The 23,188-nt window shown below is 40.9% G+C and overlaps 1 protein-coding gene across 3 annotated transcripts in view; it reads right to left on the reverse strand.

Annotated features, from left to right (window-relative positions):
- Positions 1-2,259: 2,259 nt before the first annotated feature.
- The window catches only part of LOC128824628 (clathrin heavy chain 2), a 55,105-nt gene continuing 34,176 nt past the window's right edge, over positions 2,260-23,188 (reverse strand). For 2 of the 3 annotated variants that reach the window (XM_054006335.1, XM_054006334.1), the window contains exons 17-33: positions 21,206-21,440; positions 18,961-19,083; positions 17,467-17,612; positions 16,716-16,899; positions 15,934-16,126; positions 15,266-15,423; positions 14,933-15,097; positions 14,209-14,316; positions 13,636-13,803; positions 13,400-13,549; positions 12,751-12,882; positions 12,198-12,308; positions 11,201-11,371; positions 9,174-9,395; positions 7,582-7,602; positions 5,303-5,378; positions 2,260-3,692 (exon numbers count right to left, since the gene is read on the reverse strand). In XM_054006335.1, the coding sequence (XP_053862310.1) occupies positions 3,577-3,692; positions 5,303-5,378; positions 7,582-7,602; positions 9,174-9,395; positions 11,201-11,371; positions 12,198-12,308; positions 12,751-12,882; positions 13,400-13,549; positions 13,636-13,803; positions 14,209-14,316; positions 14,933-15,097; positions 15,266-15,423; positions 15,934-16,126; positions 16,716-16,899; positions 17,467-17,612; positions 18,961-19,083; positions 21,206-21,440 (2,479 nt within the window). In that variant the 3' untranslated portion in view covers positions 2,260-3,576. The remainder of the gene's footprint in view (positions 3,693-5,302; positions 5,379-7,581; positions 7,603-9,173; positions 9,396-11,200; positions 11,372-12,197; positions 12,309-12,750; positions 12,883-13,399; positions 13,550-13,635; positions 13,804-14,208; positions 14,317-14,932; positions 15,098-15,265; positions 15,424-15,933; positions 16,127-16,715; positions 16,900-17,466; positions 17,613-18,960; positions 19,084-21,205; positions 21,441-23,188) is intronic. The other variant, XM_054006336.1, reaches the window with a different exon arrangement.

The following is a 23,188-nucleotide window of genomic DNA, read 5'->3' on the forward strand; positions in this document are numbered from 1 at the left end:
AAAGTACAATTATAGTGGCTGGATTTGAAGAGTAACCCATTCTATATCAACTACCTTCCAACAGCAGCAATAGATTGTCAGTCTTATGCTGAGAAGTAGTGCATCTCTGGGGCCATACTAGAAACAGGACATTTTGGTCCCTCCTCCTATGCCTAAACACCTGTTGGTAATTTAAAAGCAAGTACTTGCCAGAACTGCATTTAAGAAATTACAAATAATCCCTTTCCTTTCCATCTACAGACCCTTTCAATTGAGGTTCTCTGGTTTAGGTGCTTGCACTGCAAATTTTCACTAGAGCAGCATGTTAGGAGCTTTATTCCCTGCAATTGTTTCAGCTCCTTAAAGTATCATAGCTCTTGCTGGAGAAAGCCTAATTTGGATCTTGGCAGGTATCCAAAAACAAATTTTTATAGTTTTAAGTCTTTGTTACTAGTTTAGAATCTTACAGGTTTTTGGCACTTGTTTAAAAGCAGAATTCTTCTTTGCATCTCCCTTCCCCTATGAACTACATTAGTTACCTACATTTCATCTGATATTTATGCCATAGTAAATTAACAGGAACTGTCCCAACCAACGCACAGTATGATTATAGCAACTAACTACAGTTTGTTTTCAAGCCTTCTTTCCTTCCTCCCACTGCTTAAGTAAGGTCACAAGCCATGACATCCTACAAGCAGCAATGGTCAATCAATCAACCTACCATATGAACCAGGGGTCCCACTCTAAAGCCTTTCTTCACACAAGTAATCCTGATGAAGTCAGTATCATTGCTCTCCTGAGCTAGCCAAGTCACATATGGAACAGGTCTGATGGGACAGCTACAGAAGACATCTTTATATCGTAGTAGTGCATTTCCTTCTATGGGATATCTGATTTTCTTTTAAAAGAGATTTTAGTTTTAGGATTCAGTGTTTGTGATTGCTTTCACTAAAAAGTGAGATCAAATTTGTTCACCACCCTAGATTTGGTCTAGTAACAGCTGATAGCAAGATTGCTATACTTCCATATCTGTTAAAAGGATACTAGCTTAAACTAAAAAGGAATGTAAGAATTATTAGCTTTCATTTAGGATCAATAACTGACAGATGGTTTCCTATCAGGAGAACACTTTGGTTGTGTAGGAGAAGCTGAGCCTCCATCTGCAGTAGTATGAAGTGTAACACATGCTTCTAGAAGAGTGTATCCAAGTTAACATCTGTTCTAATAGTTTCCTCTTCATGTTCATTAGAGGACAGGTCTCGTGGGAGTATATGGGAAATATTTATGTAGAGTTCCTGATGAACAACTGAAGAAAGGTTTAAAAAAGCCTACGGCATTTTCCTGTAGGTGGGATATACAAGTTAGAGCAGCAGTTGCACAACAGCAGAGTGCTAGAATAGATTAAGTGGGTGGGGAGGAGGGGACACGGGGAAGAAAGACCTATAGTACTCTTACCAGTGAGGTTGTGAATTTGAGCTTGCCTATACCATTAGGTATCTTAAATGGCCCTTTAGCAGAAGTGCTGCTATTGATGGTTTGAATGCTTAAAGCCAACTGCCTTCAGCCTTCCCACATATGGCTGGCAGTTGCACATGCATGTGTAGGGTCTTCCTACTCCAACATGCTCCTGGTTTGAAGGAGGCAGTGGTGTGTATTGTGTTCTGTTCTTGAATACTAGAGCTCCAAGATGCACTGAATGACTTACAGCAGAGGATGTTCTGCTAGTTCTTTTGGTAGCTTCCAGTAGTTGAGTTTCTCCTTCTCTTAGTTCTGCTTAGTTTACATGGGAAAGACCCATGAAAGACTGCATCACAGTATTAAGCTAGGCTGCCTCTTACAGTACAACTGAAGTACAGTAAAGGACACAAGTCTAGGCTGGGCACTTCTTGAAGCCTGTGACTAAGTTTGTTCCCAAGATGAGAATGGACAAACAAATGCATCTAAAATTTGTATAGCAGAAAGACCGGACAAATAAGAAGTTTAGGGCACTGTGTTCATAACATAAAAGTTAGTGTCACATGGGGCTTGCAAGACACTCTGCAAGGGGTGGAAGAACTGTCAGATACTTGTATTTTCCTCATTCACCCCTCAGCACATCTACAGTAGGAAGGTACAGTATTCTTAGTCCAAAGTGCTCTGGACCTACTACAGTGCAGGCAATGTAGAGGGGAGGGCAGTGATCAAATGCCTAGTCTAGCTTTGACGGTTGCTAGTTTGGTACCATCACTGTTGGTAGATACAACTCCCCCGCCAAAAAATATCAAGACTACAACCACTGTGTACACCAGTTTTACATTTATAATTGGACTTTTATAATATTCATGATTAGCACAAAGTTCATAACCATAAATTATACATTGTTATCTAATTTCAGTACATAAAACGTTAATGATATATGTATTTGAAGAGTGGCACAAAGTAATACAGCCCTGTTGGCATTCTCAAAGAAAAGAGTGTGCGGTGGATGCGCCATTTATACTACTACAGCACAGCAAAACCAAGAGTTGCCGACCCTGTCAGATCAGATGACACTGCCTCTAGTTGCCAGTCAGGGTCAGGAATTTGAGTCAGCCCAACATGGTGGAGCAGAAAACCTTGACTCCAGCATCAGAGTTAATAAAGGTGCAAAACCAGGATTATATCCCTCTCCACTACCTCAAGTATTTCAGCAATATATCCCTCCCTGATCCTGACACTGCACTCTGAATCACTGTTACCTTAGCATATGCTCATAGTACTTTGGCAGCCCACACACACATTCCTGCTGCGTTCAACTTGGCATACACATAGCTGAGATTTCCTTTTGTACCATTTAATGTCAATGAGTAACATGCTCTCCCCTCTTGTTAAACAAAAAAAGCATCTGGGAAGTTTGCTCGCTCTCTGGTAGGATCAGATTTAATTACTGGAAGAGAATAAGTCTCAAACCTACTCCATAAGTACACAACAGGCTCAATCTGCCCCCCACCCCCCCCAAATAACTTTCTGCAAAAAATTTCCCCAATATTCCTCCAACAATTTGCAGAGTACTTTAAGAAATATTTGAAAGCCCATTCTCCTTTTTGCATACAATGTTGCAAATAAAATGGGGGTAGTCAGATTTAAGCAAACTTCTAACAGTCCACCAGTAAGAAGATGCTGAACTCAATTCTGAACATCCATGCTACCTACTTAGTAGCTTCAGCTACAGTACTTTAAAGCTTTAACGACTTGGTGCCAGGTGATTCCCCAGCACAACCACTGCCGGCAATGGGTTTGCAGCAAGGAATATGCACTCCCTCTTCCCCCTGGCCTCAAGCAGTTATTGCTATATTCTGAGTTTTAGATAAATAGTGCCTCAACTTCAGTCAAGAGTCTTGCAACATAATTAACAAAAGCTGCCTTTGAGGTTGAAATGTAACCGGACAATAGCAATAAATAATGGTAACAGGTATCCTCTGGAAATCTCCTCACTGAGTGGGACAGCAAGTATTCAACCAACCGAGGGGTCATCTGTGCCTTTAGGACCATTGTAAACTTCTCCAAGAAGTTAGCGGGACAGGAAGGGAGGAAAAAAAAAACAAAACCAAAAACAGACTGTAGATCTGTCAAAGCTAGTTACATATTGAAACCATAAACAGGCGGCTGGGTGAATCCTGGAGCTGTGTATCCATACTGGAAGTTGGCCTGGGGAGGTACTGCACTGGGGCCTGCTGTTAACATTAGCTGCTGGCCTGGAAAGGGAAGAAGGAATTTGTTTAAACAAAGCTTTGCAAATGCCTGAAATAGTGATGAGGTGGTGTTAAACTGCCAGCATTTAGAAAGGCTATCTAGCTGGTTAACAAGCATGTTTATATTAAAATACAAACGATGGGAGAACCTAAACTACACCTTTCAGTCCACCTCCTTCGCTGAGGAGAGAGGATAGCCTGTTTTGTTCACATCATTGTATCTAGCTTTTGCTGCCAGACAGATTTAAGAGCAATTCACAGTATCGAGAGCTGGGTGAAGCCCACTCTCCCCCCCCACCCCCCAAAAAAAAAAACCAAACAAAAAACCTTAATGACACCAAAACATTTCATGAATATGTCCATTTGTTCATTTAGAAAAACCCTACAAGAATTCCAAAAAACCCCAAAAGTGTTTTGTTTCAACATTTCAGAAGGAAATGTTGAAAAATGGAAAACCAAAAGTTTCAAAATTTGCTTTTTAAAATAAAATTAAAATGTTTATTCTGATTTTGAGCATTTTTAAAGCATCTTCTTTTGGGTCAAAGTGTTAGACCGGAGAAGAGTTTTGGGTTTTTGAAATTGCCAATGTAATGAAAAATCCATTATCTGCCCACCTCTGACAGGACAAGGTGAGATAGAAAGTGTGGGTGAAAAAAAAAAAATAGTATTCATTGAGCTTGAGACAGCTACATAGCCTCCCAATAAAACAGATTAATATTGATTCCTTGAAACAATTGATATGGTTAGGATTCATGCATGGTCAACATTTTGACCAAAGCAATACAAGCTATTGAATTTTCAGCAGCTTGTGTACATGTAATAAGTCTACAGATTGCAAATGCATCTTATGAACACCAATAGCACACATGCCTCATGCAGACAATCAACTCAGGGATAACCTTTCCATTGGAGAGTGGACCAGAGTCATGTATTTCTCTGCCTCAGAGCTGCTACAAGATGTGCTAGTGAGCAGCATCTGCCTGGTCACAAAAATCTATGAAGCAGCCTTCTGTAGAGTCCATTGTGAAAGAGACCTTCCATTTACCTGCTCAACACAAGGTCTTTCTAGGACAGGTCATTAAAAAAATAAAATAAAAATCCACTCACTGATTGATTTGTTAAGTGGAAAGGCAGACTTCCAATCTTTAAAAGGTAGCAAGGTATCAGACAGGAAGTACAAGGAGGAATGGGTTTCTCCTGGAAATCCAGAAGAGACTCTGGTAACCCAAAAGCTCCTTCTCCTCCCTTCCCCCACCACTGAAAGACTTGGGATTTAGGATTTGTCTAAGCAAGTGGTACAGTAAAGGAGGAATAAGCCAAGTTTGATTGTTTCAGCTAAAGACTGCTATTCATTCAAATGTTTAAAATTTAAGTGTTGCACAAAACTTTCAAGCATATTAATAAGTATAACCAGCTATACTTATCTGGGATAAGAGCCCCAAGTAGTTATCGCTAGCTGGGAGAAGACAAACTGCTTCACTGACTAGAGGTGGAGGATATCCATACTATAGTCACTTTCCTGTGGCCTATTTAAAGCCCAACATGGTGAGCCCTAACTGATAAGATTATCTTGCTAGAAATAAATAAAAAAATACACCAAGTCTTTCACCTACCAAATACTATTGGAGTGGGTTCAGCTACTTGTTCCTCTTCTTTCCTTAGGCTTTCAGAAGCATCAAGTTTATCCACCTATGTTATAAAGTGAACAGGAGAAGTGTATGAAGGCCTTGCCTAAGAGTCATGTCCTCTTGATGGTATGTCTCATACCAAATGCTTCAAGTATTTAAGTGTTGCCCTTGCAAGTCTGATTTTGAAGCCATAGAACATACTTGTGTGTTCCAAGTTGTCCAAAACCCAAAAGGAGAGGGGAGACTAATTCTGAAATAAGCATCAATTTTTGCTTAGCTGGATACAAAGAGATCCACTACCTGAAGTGTAATACTTGCACTTGCTCTCCATCCATTGGGAACATTATGTCCTGCAACACAAGCTGCCAATTTCCATTTCAGAGCTTCAGGGTCAAGTCTGCATGAAGAACTGTTTGGCAGACAGCTACTACCTAACCACATCTTCAATAAGAAATTCTGAAAACACATGCCTACAGTATGTTTGACTTTGGAAACCATACATACCAGACAGCATGAAACATGGTTTGATTAATAATCAATGTAAAGTGAATAGATCTAAAACAGCAAATAGTAAGCTCTGTTCACTCGTACTGGCACACCAGATAAGGTCAGCTAACTTTTAGTAATAGGCTACAGAGCCAGTACTATAGGTATATTGCTTTAAAATATTTTCACTTTAATTTAGAGGTAGTAAGTTTATTTTCTACTAGATAGTAATGCAAGCTCCTGGGACTTCAACGGGAAGACAGTTTGAGGAGATCCTATAGGGGGAATTAGCTGAAGCTAAGGGCATAGCTCAAAAATTGTTTATTTTGCTCTATACACACCTAGTTCAGTCTGATATCTTAGGCCTGGTCTACACTTGGGGGGGGGGAGGGAGGGGAAGAGACTGCCACTGCTCCCCCGTCGACTCCGCTTCCGCCTCTTGCTGCAGTGGAGTATACGAGGAGTCGATGGCAGAGTGATCAGGGATCGATTTATTGCGTCTACACTAGATGTGATAAATTGGTCCCTGATAGATCGATCACTACCTGCTAATCTGGTGGATAGTGTAGTGTAGTCGCATCCTTAGACAGCCACTACTTATCACCACAATACAACTGCTAGCACTAAAATCCCTAGCTATGAATTAAATGGTCTGGTCAGTTAGCACCCATGCCCCCCCAAAATTTGATACCTACTGAAGTATCACACCTTCAAAGTTTCCAACTCTCTGGACTGAAAAAGGACCTTTGTTAAATAAGATAGAGGCTTACAACTTTAGTAAAGTCCATAGCGTAACTAACATCTATCCAAAAATAGGGGATACTACTCCCTCTAGAGGGAAGCAGCAACAGTGTTCAGCCCACATGACAGGAAGTACAGAACATATCAAATTTAAGTAAAGGAAGCCCATTTTCAAATTCCACAGACTAAATTAGTTTCACTGCACATCAGACTCATCATGCATATTTCACTTTAGGAAAAATAATTATAGTATTTAGTAGATAATTGTCACCTGTAAATCCAGCCAGCAGTTTAAAGTTAGTATCTCAGCCTCATTTTTTATTTGAGAAATCCACTGCCCCACTCTTTTATATGCAAGTGGCTTAGACTTAGATTTATTTGAAGCTACAGAATTTCAGCACAATACAGAAGATTCTACATACAAGATCAGTCCAAAGCAGTTTGAGCATTCAGACAAGAGTGTCTGCTGGGAAGCTTTATCTTGCCAAGTCAGGGGCCATCACTTCTCCAAAGAGGTCATACTACTTTGTACGTAAGCTACTAGACTTGTTTACATGTAGACTGTGGGTAAGACAGAACACTTGGGAATATCAGTTATCTAGAGATTTCCTCCCTCTTCACAACTGATCCTGCGACCTTGTGGTTTACTATGCTGCAAGGTTCTGATAATGGGCTATCTGCTACAAAAAAAAAAAAGAATACGTAGTACATCAGACAGGAGTTAAGGATGATGGACTCAAGGCAAAAAATGCAGTTATTTCTTTTTTGAATCATTAGCCCAAATGCTTGTTAACAGTGTTCTTCAGTTAATAGTTTTCCCCAGCTGAAAGTGAGCTAAGTCTGGCTGGATTCTCAAGTTGCGTGTAAGAAGCTGTCTTTCTACAGCATTAGAAGTTAATAGGAAACAGAGTTAGACAAAAAGCTAGATTATGCTGCTCTTCTGGCGGAAACTACAGCTAGGTTCTAGTAACAGAATCCTAGGAGATATATATTAAGGGACACAAATGAACACAAAGTTTAAAATCAGAGACTGTCACCTTATTAAACAGCCCATCAACCTGCAAGAAAGTTCAGAAGGGAATACTTATCAAGTGACTATTCAAAAAACAAATCTGAAGCAAAAAACCATATCTAAACATTGGGACAATAAAGGCAAGAGTATTTAGTGCTAAGAAAATCATTTGGTCACTATTTTACAGTGCACAAGTTATGTCTAATCATGTACATTACAGCTTACTTAGACTTGCAGACCGCTAATTATTTTGGCAGATTACTTGGTAATTAAACAGCATATGCAGATTTACCATGTATAACCTGCTATGGTTTAAGACATGCCATTTACATGATAAATGCAACTCCTCCACCAGTACATAGTATTTGCCATGTACTTAAATCATGAATTTCTATGCGTGGACAGTATTTGCATATTTGTGCACGGTAAAGTAAATAGTTACCCATGTTAAGGAGGTAGAAAAGTGACTTCCACCTTGTTGTGACTGATCTGGAGGCATGCATCTCCTCTGCATCTACAGGAAAGTAGCACTTTTCTTCTAGCTTTACATTTGTGATAAGTCAGTTTTGTTTGATGCTGTGGGATTTAGCAGCTCCAGATTTGCAGACAGATGGTTAAAACGACTATGGGCAAGATCCCCCCCACAGCTTGTGTAAGTCAGCATAGCTCTAGTGAAGTGGTGCAACTATGAGTTACATCAGCTGAGAATCTTACCCTAAGGAGATGACACGAATGCAACTTCAGGCTTTAACAGTAGCTCCTTCCCCCTCCTGACATTGGTCACACAAACATGACCTGAACTACTGAATGTCTCAGTAAATACTGATGCTACAATTTCAGCAAAACGCAGAAAGCTTAAAAGATTAGCAATGAAACATTTAAAATAGGAATCCACTGTGTATATATTAGCCTGACAAAGGTTCTGTAGTCCCATAGGTCTACAACTATGAGTCTACGCATATGTATTCCCATAGCTGCTGATGTGGGAAGCTTCAGAAGGCTAGCTGCTTCACAAAGTACTACCCCCCCCCGCCCCCATTCCCATGAAGAGAGCTAGTTATGTCTCAGGCAAGATGACTGTGGCCTCCTAAAATTAAATTGGTAAAAGGCAGAGGAATGGTAAGAGACATCACATCTTGAAAGCTCATGGGCCCAAGTTTTAGAGAAAAAAGTAGTTTATGTATAAACTGGAAGGCAAAAAGCATGACAGTTACCTAAGGAGTCAAATGGTTAGAGTACCATAGAGAAATAGACCACCCTTGTATTTAAGAAAGCAGCATGCACAGTATTAGCCTTTTGCTTGGAGTCTAGATTCACCAGTTCCCAGAAGAACAGATACCAGCTAGAGAAACAGTTCAGTCTTTTCATCAATTAACAGTTATAGCCTCTAAGCATCAGGTTTAATTGTGATTGGTTCATTGTTATGTACTATGTAGCATGTTCACTGAGGTGTGCTGAAGTTTATGTACCTCCACCTCAAACTGGTATTTCTGGAACAGAGGTTCAGTATCTCAACAATCCATGAGCACGGTCTTACCTAGCTCAGTTTGGACAATGCTAAACATGTGCAAGACTCTAGTACAAAGTAGCGAGTCTTTCAACAGAAGCAATACTCACTTTGGTAAGGTACTCCCTCATCACCTGGATGAAATAAGGCATTGCAAAGTCCATGATGTTATGCCTCCATGCCAGCTCAAGGACCACATCTGGGTGCAGCAAGTCATAGCATGCAAAGAGAGATGCTGCAAAACACTCCTGTTTGCCTTCCTCCAGGAACCACTGGAGCAGTTTCTCTGCCAGTTCTGCATCTTTGGACTCCGCAGCATACTGCATGGCATCCTACAAGTGAAATGCCATATACTTTAAGAGTTACCACCCGGCCCCTTCAAACTATTTATTTTTCCCCCCCTTAGTGAATTCTGCAGACAGGTTTCCCCCAAGTGAGGTAGTCTGGCTGATCCTAAGGCAGGAGAACACCAAATGCTGCAAAGCCAAATGTAATTGGTTTCCAAGTGGGTATTTTTAAATTGAGGCCACTGGTTCCATGCACTAGTGGTCATAACGCCGGCAGTAATTATCTATCATCAACTTATGTCAGTTAAACTAAAGCAGTGGCTCAACTTTTCCAGACTACTGTACTCCTTTCAGGAGGCTATTTTGTGAAACATGAGGGTATGCAAGACTTCACTTAAGTACTTGCTTACAAAACAACCAAACACACCCACCCACAAATACACAAGTGTCACAGCACACTATTACTGAAAAATTGCTCACTTTCATTTTTATCATAAAAATGATTTGAATATATATTGAACTTATTTTTTGGGGTATAGTATATAGAGCAGCATAAACAAGTCATTTTCTGTATGAAGTTTTAGTTTGTACTGACTTGTCTAGTGCTTTTTATGTAGCCTGTTGCAAAAAGAGGCAAAAATATCTGCATACTCCCAGGGTTACATGTATCCCTGGTTGAGAACCACTGAACTAAAGCATTTACAGGAGAAGCCAAGAATGGACAGCACAGCTTCTGCATGTATTCCATGACTATACAAAAGCATTAGAGTGTCATGGAGAGATCCTATTCTACCTAGAATAGGATCATAGAATTCGCTTATAGATTAGCTAAAGAGTTATTGTCTATCAGTATCCATTTTAAAATCAGATTTGGTTTGTCAACTTGACCTTTCAGTTAATGGGATTTATAACAATAAAATACCAGTTGCTGGCATTAAAGGAAGCCAGTCAGATGAGATTAAGAGAGACTTCCTCCAAGAACTACAAATGAAGTCTCTGTCCAAAACAGATGGTGTTTGGGTGCGAGTAAAAGTGTTTTAAAAAAAGCAGTAAGCCTCAGTTTCTAGCATCTCACTGCAGCCCCTGTACTGACGTTTTAAAATAGGGATGACTCCAATATGCAAAATCACTAATATCAGTGAGTCTTCAACACAAAATCAGAAGTGCCTTAAGCTAGTCTATAATTAGAGTTGATAGGTTTACAGGGTCTTCAAGTGCCTCCTTCTAGAATGTTTTGCCCCAAAGAAGTTGGCAAAGGCGTAACCATTAGTTCCACCTTTGGTTCAAGTATCAGAAGACAAAGCTGTCTCATACACAAGTCTGAACACAAACTAGGGTTTTTTGCTTAAGATATATTATATATAGTGCTTGTGTTGTACCTCCACTGAGTATATAGCTATCCACGTCACATACTGTTTTGCACTTAAGTTTTAATGGAGGCTAGAGCCTCAGTAATGGCACATTGATTCGGCTGCATCAGGGCTCCACATCTTAAGTATGATACAATGCACCTTCAATTTTTTTTTTTTTTTTTTTTTTTTTTTTAAAAAAACCACAGAAAGTGAGACCTACTCCTGCCAAGTGAGCATCCTAATTAGCACTAGTTTGTTATAAGACAACCTATTGGGGGGGAGGGAAGGGAGGAGAGAAGATACATGTGAAAAGGAATTTACTTTTAATGTCATTGTCTTAGATTAGTTCTAATCCTAAATTTAGAGCAGGTTTTGTGAAGGCAGGTGCAATCCATGCTGCAGTGACAGCGCAGAAAGCTCACTGCAGCTTGTTTTGGAGATATCTTAGAATTGCCTCTTCCATACCATTAAAAAAGGAAAAGTTCAATGTTAACTGACCTTGTAGAGACGATCCTTCTTGCAGAGCTCCACACTCTGTTTCCAACGATTATTACCTTTGTACAAGTAGGCTGCAATACGCCTAAATTCAATCAATTCATGTTTCTCCAAGCGCTGAGCTAGTGTGATGTTATCAAAGTTATCATATGCATCAATAGATGCTCTCAAGCCCTATTTAGAGAAAAATTCTGTTAGCTATCAGAACAGCAAGTAAGTTTCTAAACGCCACTGGAGAAACAAGGCTCTAGAGAAGTATGGCTAGCATGAATTAATTTTGGTTTTGGAGGCTGCCAGTTCTAGGTTACTGCAGTATGGACTTGGCTGCTTTCTAGCTGCTCTGATTAGAAAATTCAGAAGAGAGGTGTTTGCTCCAAAGAAGCCAGTCCCCCAACTTAAAGCCATGATGCTGACTTTGCCTATAGAGGAATTGCTGACGTACAGAAACATTGATATAAGTGCTAAGTGTCCCATTAGCAGTGGACAAGTTATGCAAACTTGAAGTAACTGGTCTGTTTGCCTCCCTAGTCCACTTAAAACAGAAGCCTGCAACCTCTTACATACAAGGCATTTTATTTTTAAAGAGATCCCCATACAGCGGCACATATAGCGTGCCAAGATATAACGACTCTGTATTCTAATACAGGCTAGAGAAATAACTTTAGAAGGAATCTGCTATTTATGTGCGGGGTGCTTTAGGGTATTTCTACCTATCACTACTTTATCCTGACCTTTGAAATCTTTGGTCATAGCTGCTATTCCTCCAGAAGAGGTAGACATATCCCCACCCCACCCTACCTTTACATTCCACCCAATACTTTTCAGTCAATTTGAGACCAAGTGAATAATTCTTACAATGCATGAAGCATGGCTGATTAACAAATAGCAGGCATGTGAAGTGAAGGGAGAGTGCATTTGCACACCAGTGTGCAAATGCAAGTGTGTCTGCTCTACTCAGATGCTGTAGGCCTGCTGTAACTCAACTGTATGGGAGACTCACCTGATAATCCTCCTCCTCTGTCAGGAGATTGTTTAGAGCCTCATTGACTCCTTTGTTGTTGTGGTTCTGGACTGAACGCAGGTAAGGCTTAACTAGAGGCAGTTGATTAACCTGGAAGCAAAACAGCAGTAAGGACATGTTAGATTAAGAGTACTGCTTTGAAGGAAATTACTCTAGAGAAGCAGGCTCTCCAGTTTAGTACTAGAGACTTATTTTTAAGCCAGCCCAAGAAAGTCTATTATAGCTGCCAGCAACTCAGATATTTAGGAAAAAATTATCCTTTAATTGCTGGCATGAAAGAGCTAGACAGTCAGGATTTAAGTTTACAGAAGTATTTGGACCTATTTCCCATCACCATATGCTGGGACTGTGGAACAGCCCTATTCCAAGTGATTTGATGAGCACTAGCAGCATGCTTGCTACTGCGAGAGGCAGAGATCTTCTAGACCCCAAAGGCTTCATCTCAGAGGGCAAGGACAAGAATGCACTAAAAAATCCTTAGGAACAGAGTTTATAAATGGATCAGGTATAGACACTAAAGACTATAGCTCACCTTTGAGAAAAAGCTGACTGTCCTGGTATGATCCAGCCGTGGAGATAATACCAGCAGAAGATCATTGATCAACAGAGGTTTGTAGTCCAAATAGAACTGCAGGGCTTTGTAATACAGCTCCACATTGGCCACCTGGATAAAGGAAACACTAATTAGATCAAAGGCTGCCTCTGCATCTGCAAGTTTAACTATGTTGCAGGGAAAGTGAAGTAGAATACCAGATTAAAAAAATAAAAAAAAAAGTGTCAACTCTGCCAAAGTCTAGATGTCAGATATCCGAGTGCTGGCCATGTACACAGCTGCAATTTGAAATTAAACTTCTCACTTAGATGGCTAGCACTGTCAGCTTCCTGCTCTGCCTGATTCCAGGAATCTATACAAGATTCAGATCCCAACCTGACTGTACAAAACATTTTACTAGCACAGCTACAGCCTTGAGTTAAGAGGGCGGGGGGGGGGGGGGGAGGGAGGGGAAAGGAGAGAGAAGAGAGTTCAGCAGCTTCCTGTTTATTATTTCAGGAGTTTGTTGAACAGGTACTTGAACCTTGTAGCTGTAAGATTAAAGCTCTATCACTTCAATTTTTGCTTTGTAGTAAAAATTTTCCACAAACAGCTACCTGGGACCAGTAATTAGATCACAGCTATTTACCTTAGCAATTATGTCTTTGAACTGCCCTTCTTTCCAGGCATCAGTGGGATGGTTCATCATTGTAATTATTGCATTGTCATACTCTTCATACTTGTCATAAAGGAAGACCAGTTCTCCCCAGAGGTGAGCTTGTTCTGCAGCTCTGAGCACCTAGGGATAGGAAAAGGATATTAGGAGTTGCATGTTGCTCAACACTTACACAGCTAGGCAACAGTTTAATGCAGCAAGATACCTACCTTTGGAATGTTGACTCTGGACCAGAAGAGCTCCAGATGTTCCCTCATCTTCTGAGGTTTGAATTTGGAGTACAAGATAGCCAGTTCTGTGAACATTCCCATGTGAGCACGCTCCAGGCCCAAAGCAGCTTCCAAGAGGGCAATCAGTTCTTCAAAGTAGCCACGATCCTAAGATGAAGATGGCCAAGGTTACTGATTGAAAAGAGATGATGTTCAAAGTTCCCTTTGCAGCATAGTAGGGAAAAACAGTGATTTGAAGTTTCAAGTCTGAGACAGGGGTTTCAAGGTTGAGGTTTCTGAGAAGTACTGGCCCTTTTACTTACTCCATTGCACAGTGAAGATGGGTCTCCAGTTTAAACACAGCTCCTTGTTTAAAATGAGCTTGTTTCACTAGTGGTTTAAAAAAAAAAAAATCCTCAAAGGGATGTGTTAAAGTTCCAGGAACGCCAACTGTTACCATGGCACTGAAGGGTAGCGTAGTTGCTGCCATCTCAGATTTTAAGGATCACTATTAACAAATCCTGCAAACAGGGAGCAGCCAATTATTCCCTTAGACCATTAAAACAATCTAACCTGATAATAGCTAATCAGCTCTTCAAGTTCATCTGCATGGATTACTATGTGCAAGCCGCATATCTGTGCAAGGCGGAACTCCTTTCCATCCACACAGGCAAAGCACACCTGTAACAAAAGAACATTTTAGTCAAACTGATGTTAGACACCCAGACTAGTACACCACACATTACCCAAAATGAATTGGATAACTGCAAGGCTAAAAAAGTTCCTTCTATACATTAGATTGAAGACACTACCAGATGTAGGACAAATAATCAAGGCGCTTGGAAGTATAGACTGGAAGCAGTATCCTCATGCTCCATTAGGAGTAAGACTTATCTCATTTAAGACAAAGGTTCTAAAACAGCCATTGAGGCTTTGACTTCCAAAGTGTAGACCATATCTTGTATATATTACTCTTGTGAAACCTCATCTCTTATTCATGACTGCATAACATAGCAACTAAGAAATTGCTCATATGGAAGAATACTATTAAGGAAGCATGTTTGTGTATCTGGATATGATCTAGTAGCTGGAAGCATGGCAAGCCAGCATTACATGGCCAGCAAGTGCTCTGAAGACTAGTAGTCCAGATTTGTTTAGGAATAAGAGACCATTTCAAGCTAATATGAATCTGACACCTGGGAGAAGGAGCACATTATTTTCTATAAGCAGCACCACATACGAAAAGGGATTCTACAGACTGGGTTGACAGTGTTAAAGATGAGGCAAGATGAACTACCTCCTTCCAGGTCCTGGTGCTGTTGGCTTTGCGGCCACTGTCTACTGCTGCCTGGTACTCTCCAAGATGCACCAAGGTAGATGCCAGGCGGGCGAAGTTAGATACATTGTTGTAGAGCAGCTTTGCTGCATCATACATTCCCTCCTCATAGCAGCGATCTCCAACCTAGAGAGAAAACCAGGATAAACGGAGTTGGACTGATGGGGGCAGGAAAGGATAATGAGCAAACTTTGAAAGCTTGTCCTGTTTTCTTTGAGAGTGTCAGGAAATTTCTGACCTGATAAGGCTATTTGTAAAGGCCTTCCTATTTTATTAGGAACATAAAAGACATACCTGCTGAATGTGGGCATTGTTAGGGCCACTCACAAACTCTTCCAGCTCTGAGAGGCGGTTGGTTTTTGCCAAAGCAAAGATAAGTTCCGTCTCTACATAGGACTCTCTGGCCTTTTTTCTGGCCATTTGCAAGAATTTAACCAGATCCTCCCAGTTACCTTAAATAAACAGAAGAAAAACAAAAAAGTTTCCTATTCCACTCCTTTCATTCTGAATTATTTCCCATTGTCTAAACTATGTTCAAGAGAACAGTCAGTTAATGAGCTGCTCTACAGAAACTGACACACTGAAGAGCCATACTGCCCAGCTGGGACTAGCTGACCCCACATCCAAACAAAATGCGCTAGGTACCATTCCTTGAGTGATCAACTCTTAACATCCATACATCTCTTCTGGATCATGATTACTCAAGAATGAGTTGTGTGCTGTTAGTATTTATAGTTCTAATTTTATGTAGAGATTTGAGAATTTAAGTCAGTGAAAGCACTTTAAAATGGATCCCATGCTGAAACACTGGAACTGAAGACTTCATATATTAGTCATTGCAGACACTAATCAGTATTGTTATATATATTCACTTTGAACTCCTTTGTTAATCTGGCTCAGTCTTCTTGTGTTCTCATTAACAAGACATGCTTAACTACAGAACGGATGAGGACTTAGCTTACTGTTTCTACTAGCTGCTTGAACAACTTCCATGTAAGCAGAGGGATCATCAGCCTTGATATAGGAATCAATGGCTTCCTTCACCAAGTCCTTCTGGAGCTGTGCTCTAGCCAGTTGGCTCCATACAGCTGGTTCATTACATCTCTCTGCAAATTCATAGGCACGGTCCAGGTTGCCAATGTGCTCTATCAGCACCTATGATATTAAAGGTAACATTTTTTCAAGTGTGACATTCTAGTCCTTTAATCTTCAAATGCCTAGAGCTCTTCCCCATACCAGAGGAAGAGCAGCAAAAGTACCCCATAGTGATATGAAAGCATGCAACCACATATTCTGGATTTAAAGCAGCCCTTTCAAACTCATCTATAAATGGTTGTGTTTCAGGGTGGGAATGTCTTCCTCTTACTAAGAGGAACAATCTCCTGGGGGCAAAAAGGCAACATTGACAGGTGTTAATTTAACTCATGTAAACTCCCAAGAGATTGGTGTCTGAATTACTTCATTTGGATGCTGAACAAATATGTTACCTACATTCAGATTCAGGATTTGTCTTCCCTTCTGCCCCATTCCCAACTTTCAAGTGCTTGAAAAGAAGCTTTTTCCACAGAATATTTATAACATTGTATTGGTGGTAGGCTGACTAGTTTTATCTACATGTACAGTATGACTTTTCTAGAAAAAAGTCAACCGGCCACCCTTGAGTTATTTACCTGTTTTTTCTACCTGTTCCTATGAACTGTACACCCTTAGGAAGCATGAGCTGGTAGCCATGACTGCATCTCACCTGTATTGCAGAAGTATTAACATCAAATTTCCTGAAGATAGCAAAGGCTTCTTCATATAGCTCATTACTGATGGCTATGTTGGCAATATCTGGGGCATCATAGTTATCCAGACGATTGATATACTCCATTACACGAGTGCGGTCAGCTTTAATGGCAGTCAGGATCAGAAGATTCTGCAGGTTCCTGTAAATGGGATAAGCAGGACAAAAATGGTCTATAAAAGAGGAGGTATTAGGTGCTACCCACTATTTGACCTAAAAATGCCACCATCAGGCAGTGAAGTCCAAAATTAAGGTTTTAAAATGAGTTTTATAGAAGTCTAGTAGATTCGATGGCTTTAGACAGTCTCCTGAAATAGCAAACTGACTAGCCCATTTTTATAGCCAAAATGGAGAGAAGTACAAGATTTAGTTACTTGTTACACTATCAATTCCCTTTCTAATAAAAGGAGTCAGCATTCCTTTGTATTAATACACTGTCTGCACTACTTCTGTTGTATTCAAAAGTTAAAGTCAAAATTAAAATCCTTGAATACCACCATTTAATCACTTCAGTGGCTGCTCACCTTCTCTAGTACACATCACCGAATGCTGCTAGATCAAATTTTGCGTAGCTAAAAAGAGGATATCCATTTAAAGACTGTATAGAGTGCAGAGCAGTCAGGTATTTCAGAAGTTTAGGGGACAACCTAAAACATCACAAAACACTTCTACTTTTCTTCCAACAGAAGGGGTATCACCTTCCACCTACCTATGCTCGCTGAACACAGAGTTGTCCAAGACTATCTTCTCAAGAAGCTCAATTAGTTCATTGGGCAGATCAGCAGTCATGAAAGCTTTCACAGTAACAGAAACCTCTTCAGGATCCTGCGTTTCAGATAAGGCTGTCTGGACAACCTAATTTTGAAAACATTTGGAAGAAGCAGTTGAAAGGGCTTTTCCTAGTCTTAATTTAGATTCATAAACAAGGGGTTATCAGCCCACTGAGGTAGGACACACATTAAATCACGAACCTCACAAACATCAAGCTGAACAAACACTGCAACTTCTTGTTAGAGGATTCTGGCTACCAAAGATTCTTTTCAATCTGTCATGTAGATGGCTTTGAAATATTGATTCACCAGTATTAGTGTGTGATACTGGGCATTTCACATCCATTTAATAAATCATACCACTGCACTAGCCTTACAGTATGAGCAGGCTCCCTTAGTTTTAACTATCCCAGATAAGATTCAATTACTTTTACAGATAGCATTGCATTGAAGAGACCAGACAAGTGCTAGTTATACTGGCCCCTGTCCATGATGAAACAATCTGGACACTATAGAATACGGTGGGCAAAATATGGCCCGCCTAACATTTGTCTGGTCCAGAGATAGCAGCCAAAGTCCTGTGGCACAGCGAGGTGCTCCTGGCTGGCATGTCTCTGCGCACCCCTGGTAGGGGGGCAGGGGGACCACACAGGGGAAGAGGGGGAAGGCAGCTCCATGTGCTGTCCATCCCCAGCACTGTTCTCACTATGGGGGTGGTGCTTGCAGTTGCAGGCAGCACATGGAGACCCGCTGTCCCCCTCCCCACAAGGGGTATGTAGAGATGTGCTATGGTGCCAGCAGCCAGCTGCTTCTGGGAGTGGTGTGGGGCAATGATGGGGGAGAAGAGTCTCGATGCAAGATATGCAACTTCAGCTACAGGAATAGCGTAGCTGAAGTCAGCGCATCTTATTTTGCCTTACCTCCTGTCCTTACAGCGTGGGATCGACGACCGCGGCTCCCCCGTCGACTCCACTACCGCCGCTCACCCTGGTGGAGTTCTGGAGTCGACGGGAGCGCGTTCGGGGATCGATATATTGTGTCTGGATGTACCCCTTGTCTACCTGGGAGCGCTTCTGATCTTCCAGCTGTTCAAGCAGCCCACTCATTCCACAAGCATTCCAGGAGGGAGGGGGAAAGCCACTTCACAGGTATTCAAGGGGGAGCGGGAGAGGTGTAACACCTTTTGAACATACAGGTTCTACAGAGCACACAGATCACTGCTGCTCCCACAACAGCCCCGCCACCCAGCAAAAGTTATTGCCCACCCCTCGGATAGAAGATAAAATTAAAGTAAACTGAAGTAGAGGGACTGATAGGGTTGGCACAAGTATTGGGGGGGTGTGCGAGCAAGGGATTCTGGAGTCATTCTGAAGTCATAAGACACTGGATAACAGCTTTCATTTCTATTTGTAGAACCAGTTACTTTACTGTACCTGATCAATGAGCTGTCGCCTGAATGGACTGTTTTCCTCAAGGACATTTGCCCAAAGTTCTGGATCCTTTCTGCGTACCAAATAGCGAGCCTCACTCTTGAACAAGGAGTTCTCATTGCATACCTGAAAAAAAGAGAAAGCCATGAACACATATATAGTTAAGGGAACACTTACAATGTGATCCCACCCAACACAAGTTTGGCTTTTTGACATTAATAATGAGCCATGCTCAACGGACAATAGTTTCTGAATAGAACTAGTTGTTGGCCATCACTAAGTGCCACACAGGCGCAAGTTTGGCTTCTTACCTAGCCTCTAATCTAAAAGGCTCTCAGCAGACAGGATCTCGTGCAAAGTTACATGCTTTTCTTGCTTTTGCCCAATAGAAATGTTATGACAACTTCTCATGGTAATATTTCTACTGCTGTCAGAAGCCATGAACTACACAGGCTTCTGACAAATTTCAGATCTAGAAGGGGATTCATTTTGGAGTGGAGAAAATTTAGGTCAGTTTTATTTTATCTGAAGCCTTCACTCAGCTTCATTGTCAAGCTGCACCAGAATGTTTCTATTTTGTAAAATCTTTTGAATTTCACAGAATGTTTCCACAACTATAAGCTTCTAAGTAACTGTTTGAGGGCTACAGTTTTACCTAATGGAAACATTGTGCAGAAGCTTATCAATGATACAGCAGAGGAAGTAAATTCTCACAATGGCTTTGTATTTTCCTACTGATTCTAATTGCACAGTTTGAATCTTGTGACTCAATGTAACCTGGTTACATTTTATCAGCACCAGCTTCAATGGACAGCAAAGGTAGGTTTTGTTTTCCAAGCCATTTTAATAGGAGCCTAGAGTCCAATCCTTCCTTCCATTACTGAATAAGTAGGCTGGGTACCAAGGTTAGCACTTCCTGACTTTATGGAGTGCCTATAACACCAACTGTTATAATTAAAATGGTTCTGGGACTGAAGGCTGACCAGAGCTGGTCTCAAATCATGTAAGTGCAGATAGGAGGGGAGGTTGCCAGGCTCTTTCAAGAGGATATGTGCACAGTAGGTAAAGGTTACATTTAATTTCTATGCAGTTCTCACAGCAGTGAGCTGCACAGGTAACAGGTGGCCAAATTAAGATTCCCAGTTCACCCTAGGAAAGGGTCTATGCCCAGAGGAGAACCTTTGGGGTTTTTCTTTTTTTGGTAGGGGGAGGGAGGAAGAGATCAGTTTCTGTAGTAGAAAATTTGGCTGTTGGAAGACAAAAAGCCCTTTGCAGAGCACCTTGGTTAGGAGAAAGCAAGTGTACCACAGAATTCACAACCCAAGAAGGGAGCATGGAACAATCCAAGAAGGGAGCATGGAATAGTCACAATCCATACCTGTCCACTTTCAAGAGCTGAACCCGGAAAACTGTTTCTAAATAAAAACTTCTGAGTAAACTACTCGATTCAGATATTGAATTAATCTATTAAGACCACCACTTTTGTGGCTATATTCTCCCTTCCACACTTTAAGACAGCATGTAAAAACTGGACTCAACTGCTACACAGTGGACACAGCCAAGCCTTTCATGCTGAATCATTAAATTGGTGCACACCTATAGGAAGGTTAATCCCTTAAGGAACCCCACCACATTCCAGCAGGCAGCGATTCCAGGCTGGGACAGGTTATGGAAGTGTGCACTAGAGGGTGCTCCATATGCTGATACTACTCAGCTGTTTCCACCACAGACTTGGCTTGTGCACTGGAGCAAGTGATCAACTGTTGATGAAGTTGAGTTTGTTGAGGCTTATGTTGACCAGTTGGCAGAAGCAATGGGAAGAGCTGACAAGGGATACATAGTAGAGGGAGTCCATTCCCATTTGGGACTCTGGAAACCAAGACAATCTATCCAAGACTACTAACACTAGAATGAAATGTGTTCAGGGGCCTTTTTCCAATTGCACCTGGTACCTTCTTTTTACTGTGGACCCTAAGACTACTGTAAGTTTTTATTTAGGGCTATTTAAACAGAAATGCCACCTCAGCTGTTCCATAACTTAAACGTTACATAGCCCAAATCTTGCTAGCTTCAATGGGATTTTAAGTTAAGGCATGTAGGACTTGGCCAGTGTTAGAAAGACTCATGGTTAAAAATCTAATCAGAACGTTGGTTACACTATTATTGACATTTGAAAACCCACCACCACTCAAACCTCTTAATATTAGACTACAGCAGATTTGTAAATACAAAAGCAAGTTTTGCTAACCTTGATGAGTTCAAGGTCACACTGCCCCCTCTCATAAGCAACACAGGCCAAATGAGGGTCCCTTTTTTCACAGTATTTGCCTACAACACAGCTGTCATAGTATGGGTTCTCCCGGAGAAACCGCTCAGGATTATTGTTACTGTCAATGTAGATTTTAGCCAGAGCATTGTGGGTGGCAGGTTCTTCACAGCCTTCATGAATTCTAGATTCCAGCCATGGCAGCAGCAACTTAAGCCTTTTGGGGAAAATAAAGTTTGTTAAGTTTGCAGACCAAATGTGCTACTAAATATTTCAATTCGATTCCTTAACTTGAGAGGAGTGCCAGCAAACTTTAAGGTCAAGGTTATTCCCCAGAAAGGCTGTGGTCCCAGTATATTGGTCTCCTGGATCAAATCATTCTAACCTTGACTGATCTACAAAATAACCCATTTAAGGTTTAAAATGCCCCTAAGCTTTTCATTAAGGGGCATACAGACAGACTATTTGGAGTTTCTCTAATCCTTTTAAAGGAAAAAAATCTTGATAGGAAGGACAGAGGGGAGAGACTGGAAGAAACCTAGTCATAGGTCAAATAAAGATAGTGCTTCTGGAGCCATAGGTGCCTCAAGAATGCTTGTTTAGAGTAAAACCTAACTGATGAAAGCAGTTTCAGTGTACAGGTGATTGGTGCACAGTAAGTCCCTCAGAGGAGAGTTCACTTCAAAAATACTGTACTCCTTTAACAAGTTGAGAGTAGGGCATATGGAACATGCTATACATCAACTGGGAAACTGCTGCAAAGTGTAATGTTAAAGCGGCTGTACTGGGAGAGGACAGAGTCAGAAAAGGATTGATAACTCAGGACGCAGCAAGGGTAGATGAACACAAGTACATCAGAATAGTTTAAACCCAAAGTTTAAAATAGGGGAAGCTAGAGCAAAAACTTGGTGGTAGGAGAAAAAAAAATTAAACACAGTAGGAAAAGAGCTTTAGTAACTGACTTTTGGGTTTATGACTACTGTAACCTTCTGCTTAGGTTAAGGACAGAATTAACCAGACCACAGATATTTTCAGTAGGGTAAGATAGGAGCAAAATGAACTTTGCAAGTGTTAAGAATGGCAAGGTTTATTAGGAGAGAAGAGAGTCATTTATGCTTTAAGTTTAAATGATATAGTGAAAGGATACTTCATGGATTCCATACTTCTAGTATTGTAGAAATAGTTTGTGGAAGTTTTCAGAACAAGATGTTTTGGCAAATTCTTGGTTGTGATTAGGATTTGAGCCTAGTGGACACTTATTTTTATAGCTAGTGCACCCTGTATGATTAGTTTCCTGGTCCCACTACTTACAGGAAAAAAAATGCAGCAAAAACCAAGTTCTTCAGCTGACAGACAATGCTCTGCGATGGCTTTTTAGGCTTTCCTGTTAAAAAGATTTATTTCTTTTCTTCCCTGAATTTGAGGAAGTGGGAGAGAGGAACCATATTGTCTCAACATTTGCAATATCTTGCCCCTTCTTCATTCCTGTTCTACTAAGCTAGTCAAAGTCATTGTGTGTTTTTACACATACATTCCCGATTGCTACATGTATACTTCCCTACAATTAGCTATTTGTTCTAGTCAAGCACTGTGTCAAAACTCAAGTCTAGACATGGGGTTGTTTCTTTTCTCCCATTACACAAGGCTGAGTGATCTTCCTGATCCCATATTCATGAATGGGACAAGAAAAGTGAGCTATTCAGATTTGAAGACTGCCATATATGGTCTGAATTATCAATGAATGCGATACTGTGACACCCTCTTACATGCTGTACTCATGTGTCTGAAACTCCACATGCAGAATTCCTTTGCTTACTCAAGAGAACTGCCCCACATTAGTTAGCATTAATTCCTTTCATGATTTTTACTTCGATCTTTCAAAATGGGATTGACTTAGAGCAACGGATGCAACTCTGGTATACCAAGGGGGAAACCTTTTACTGGAGCAAAATGGAATGACTGTTT

The sequence above is a fragment of the Malaclemys terrapin genome, chromosome 16 (assembly GCF_027887155.1).
Source record: "Malaclemys terrapin pileata isolate rMalTer1 chromosome 16, rMalTer1.hap1, whole genome shotgun sequence".
NCBI lineage: Eukaryota > Metazoa > Chordata > Testudines > Emydidae > Malaclemys > Malaclemys terrapin.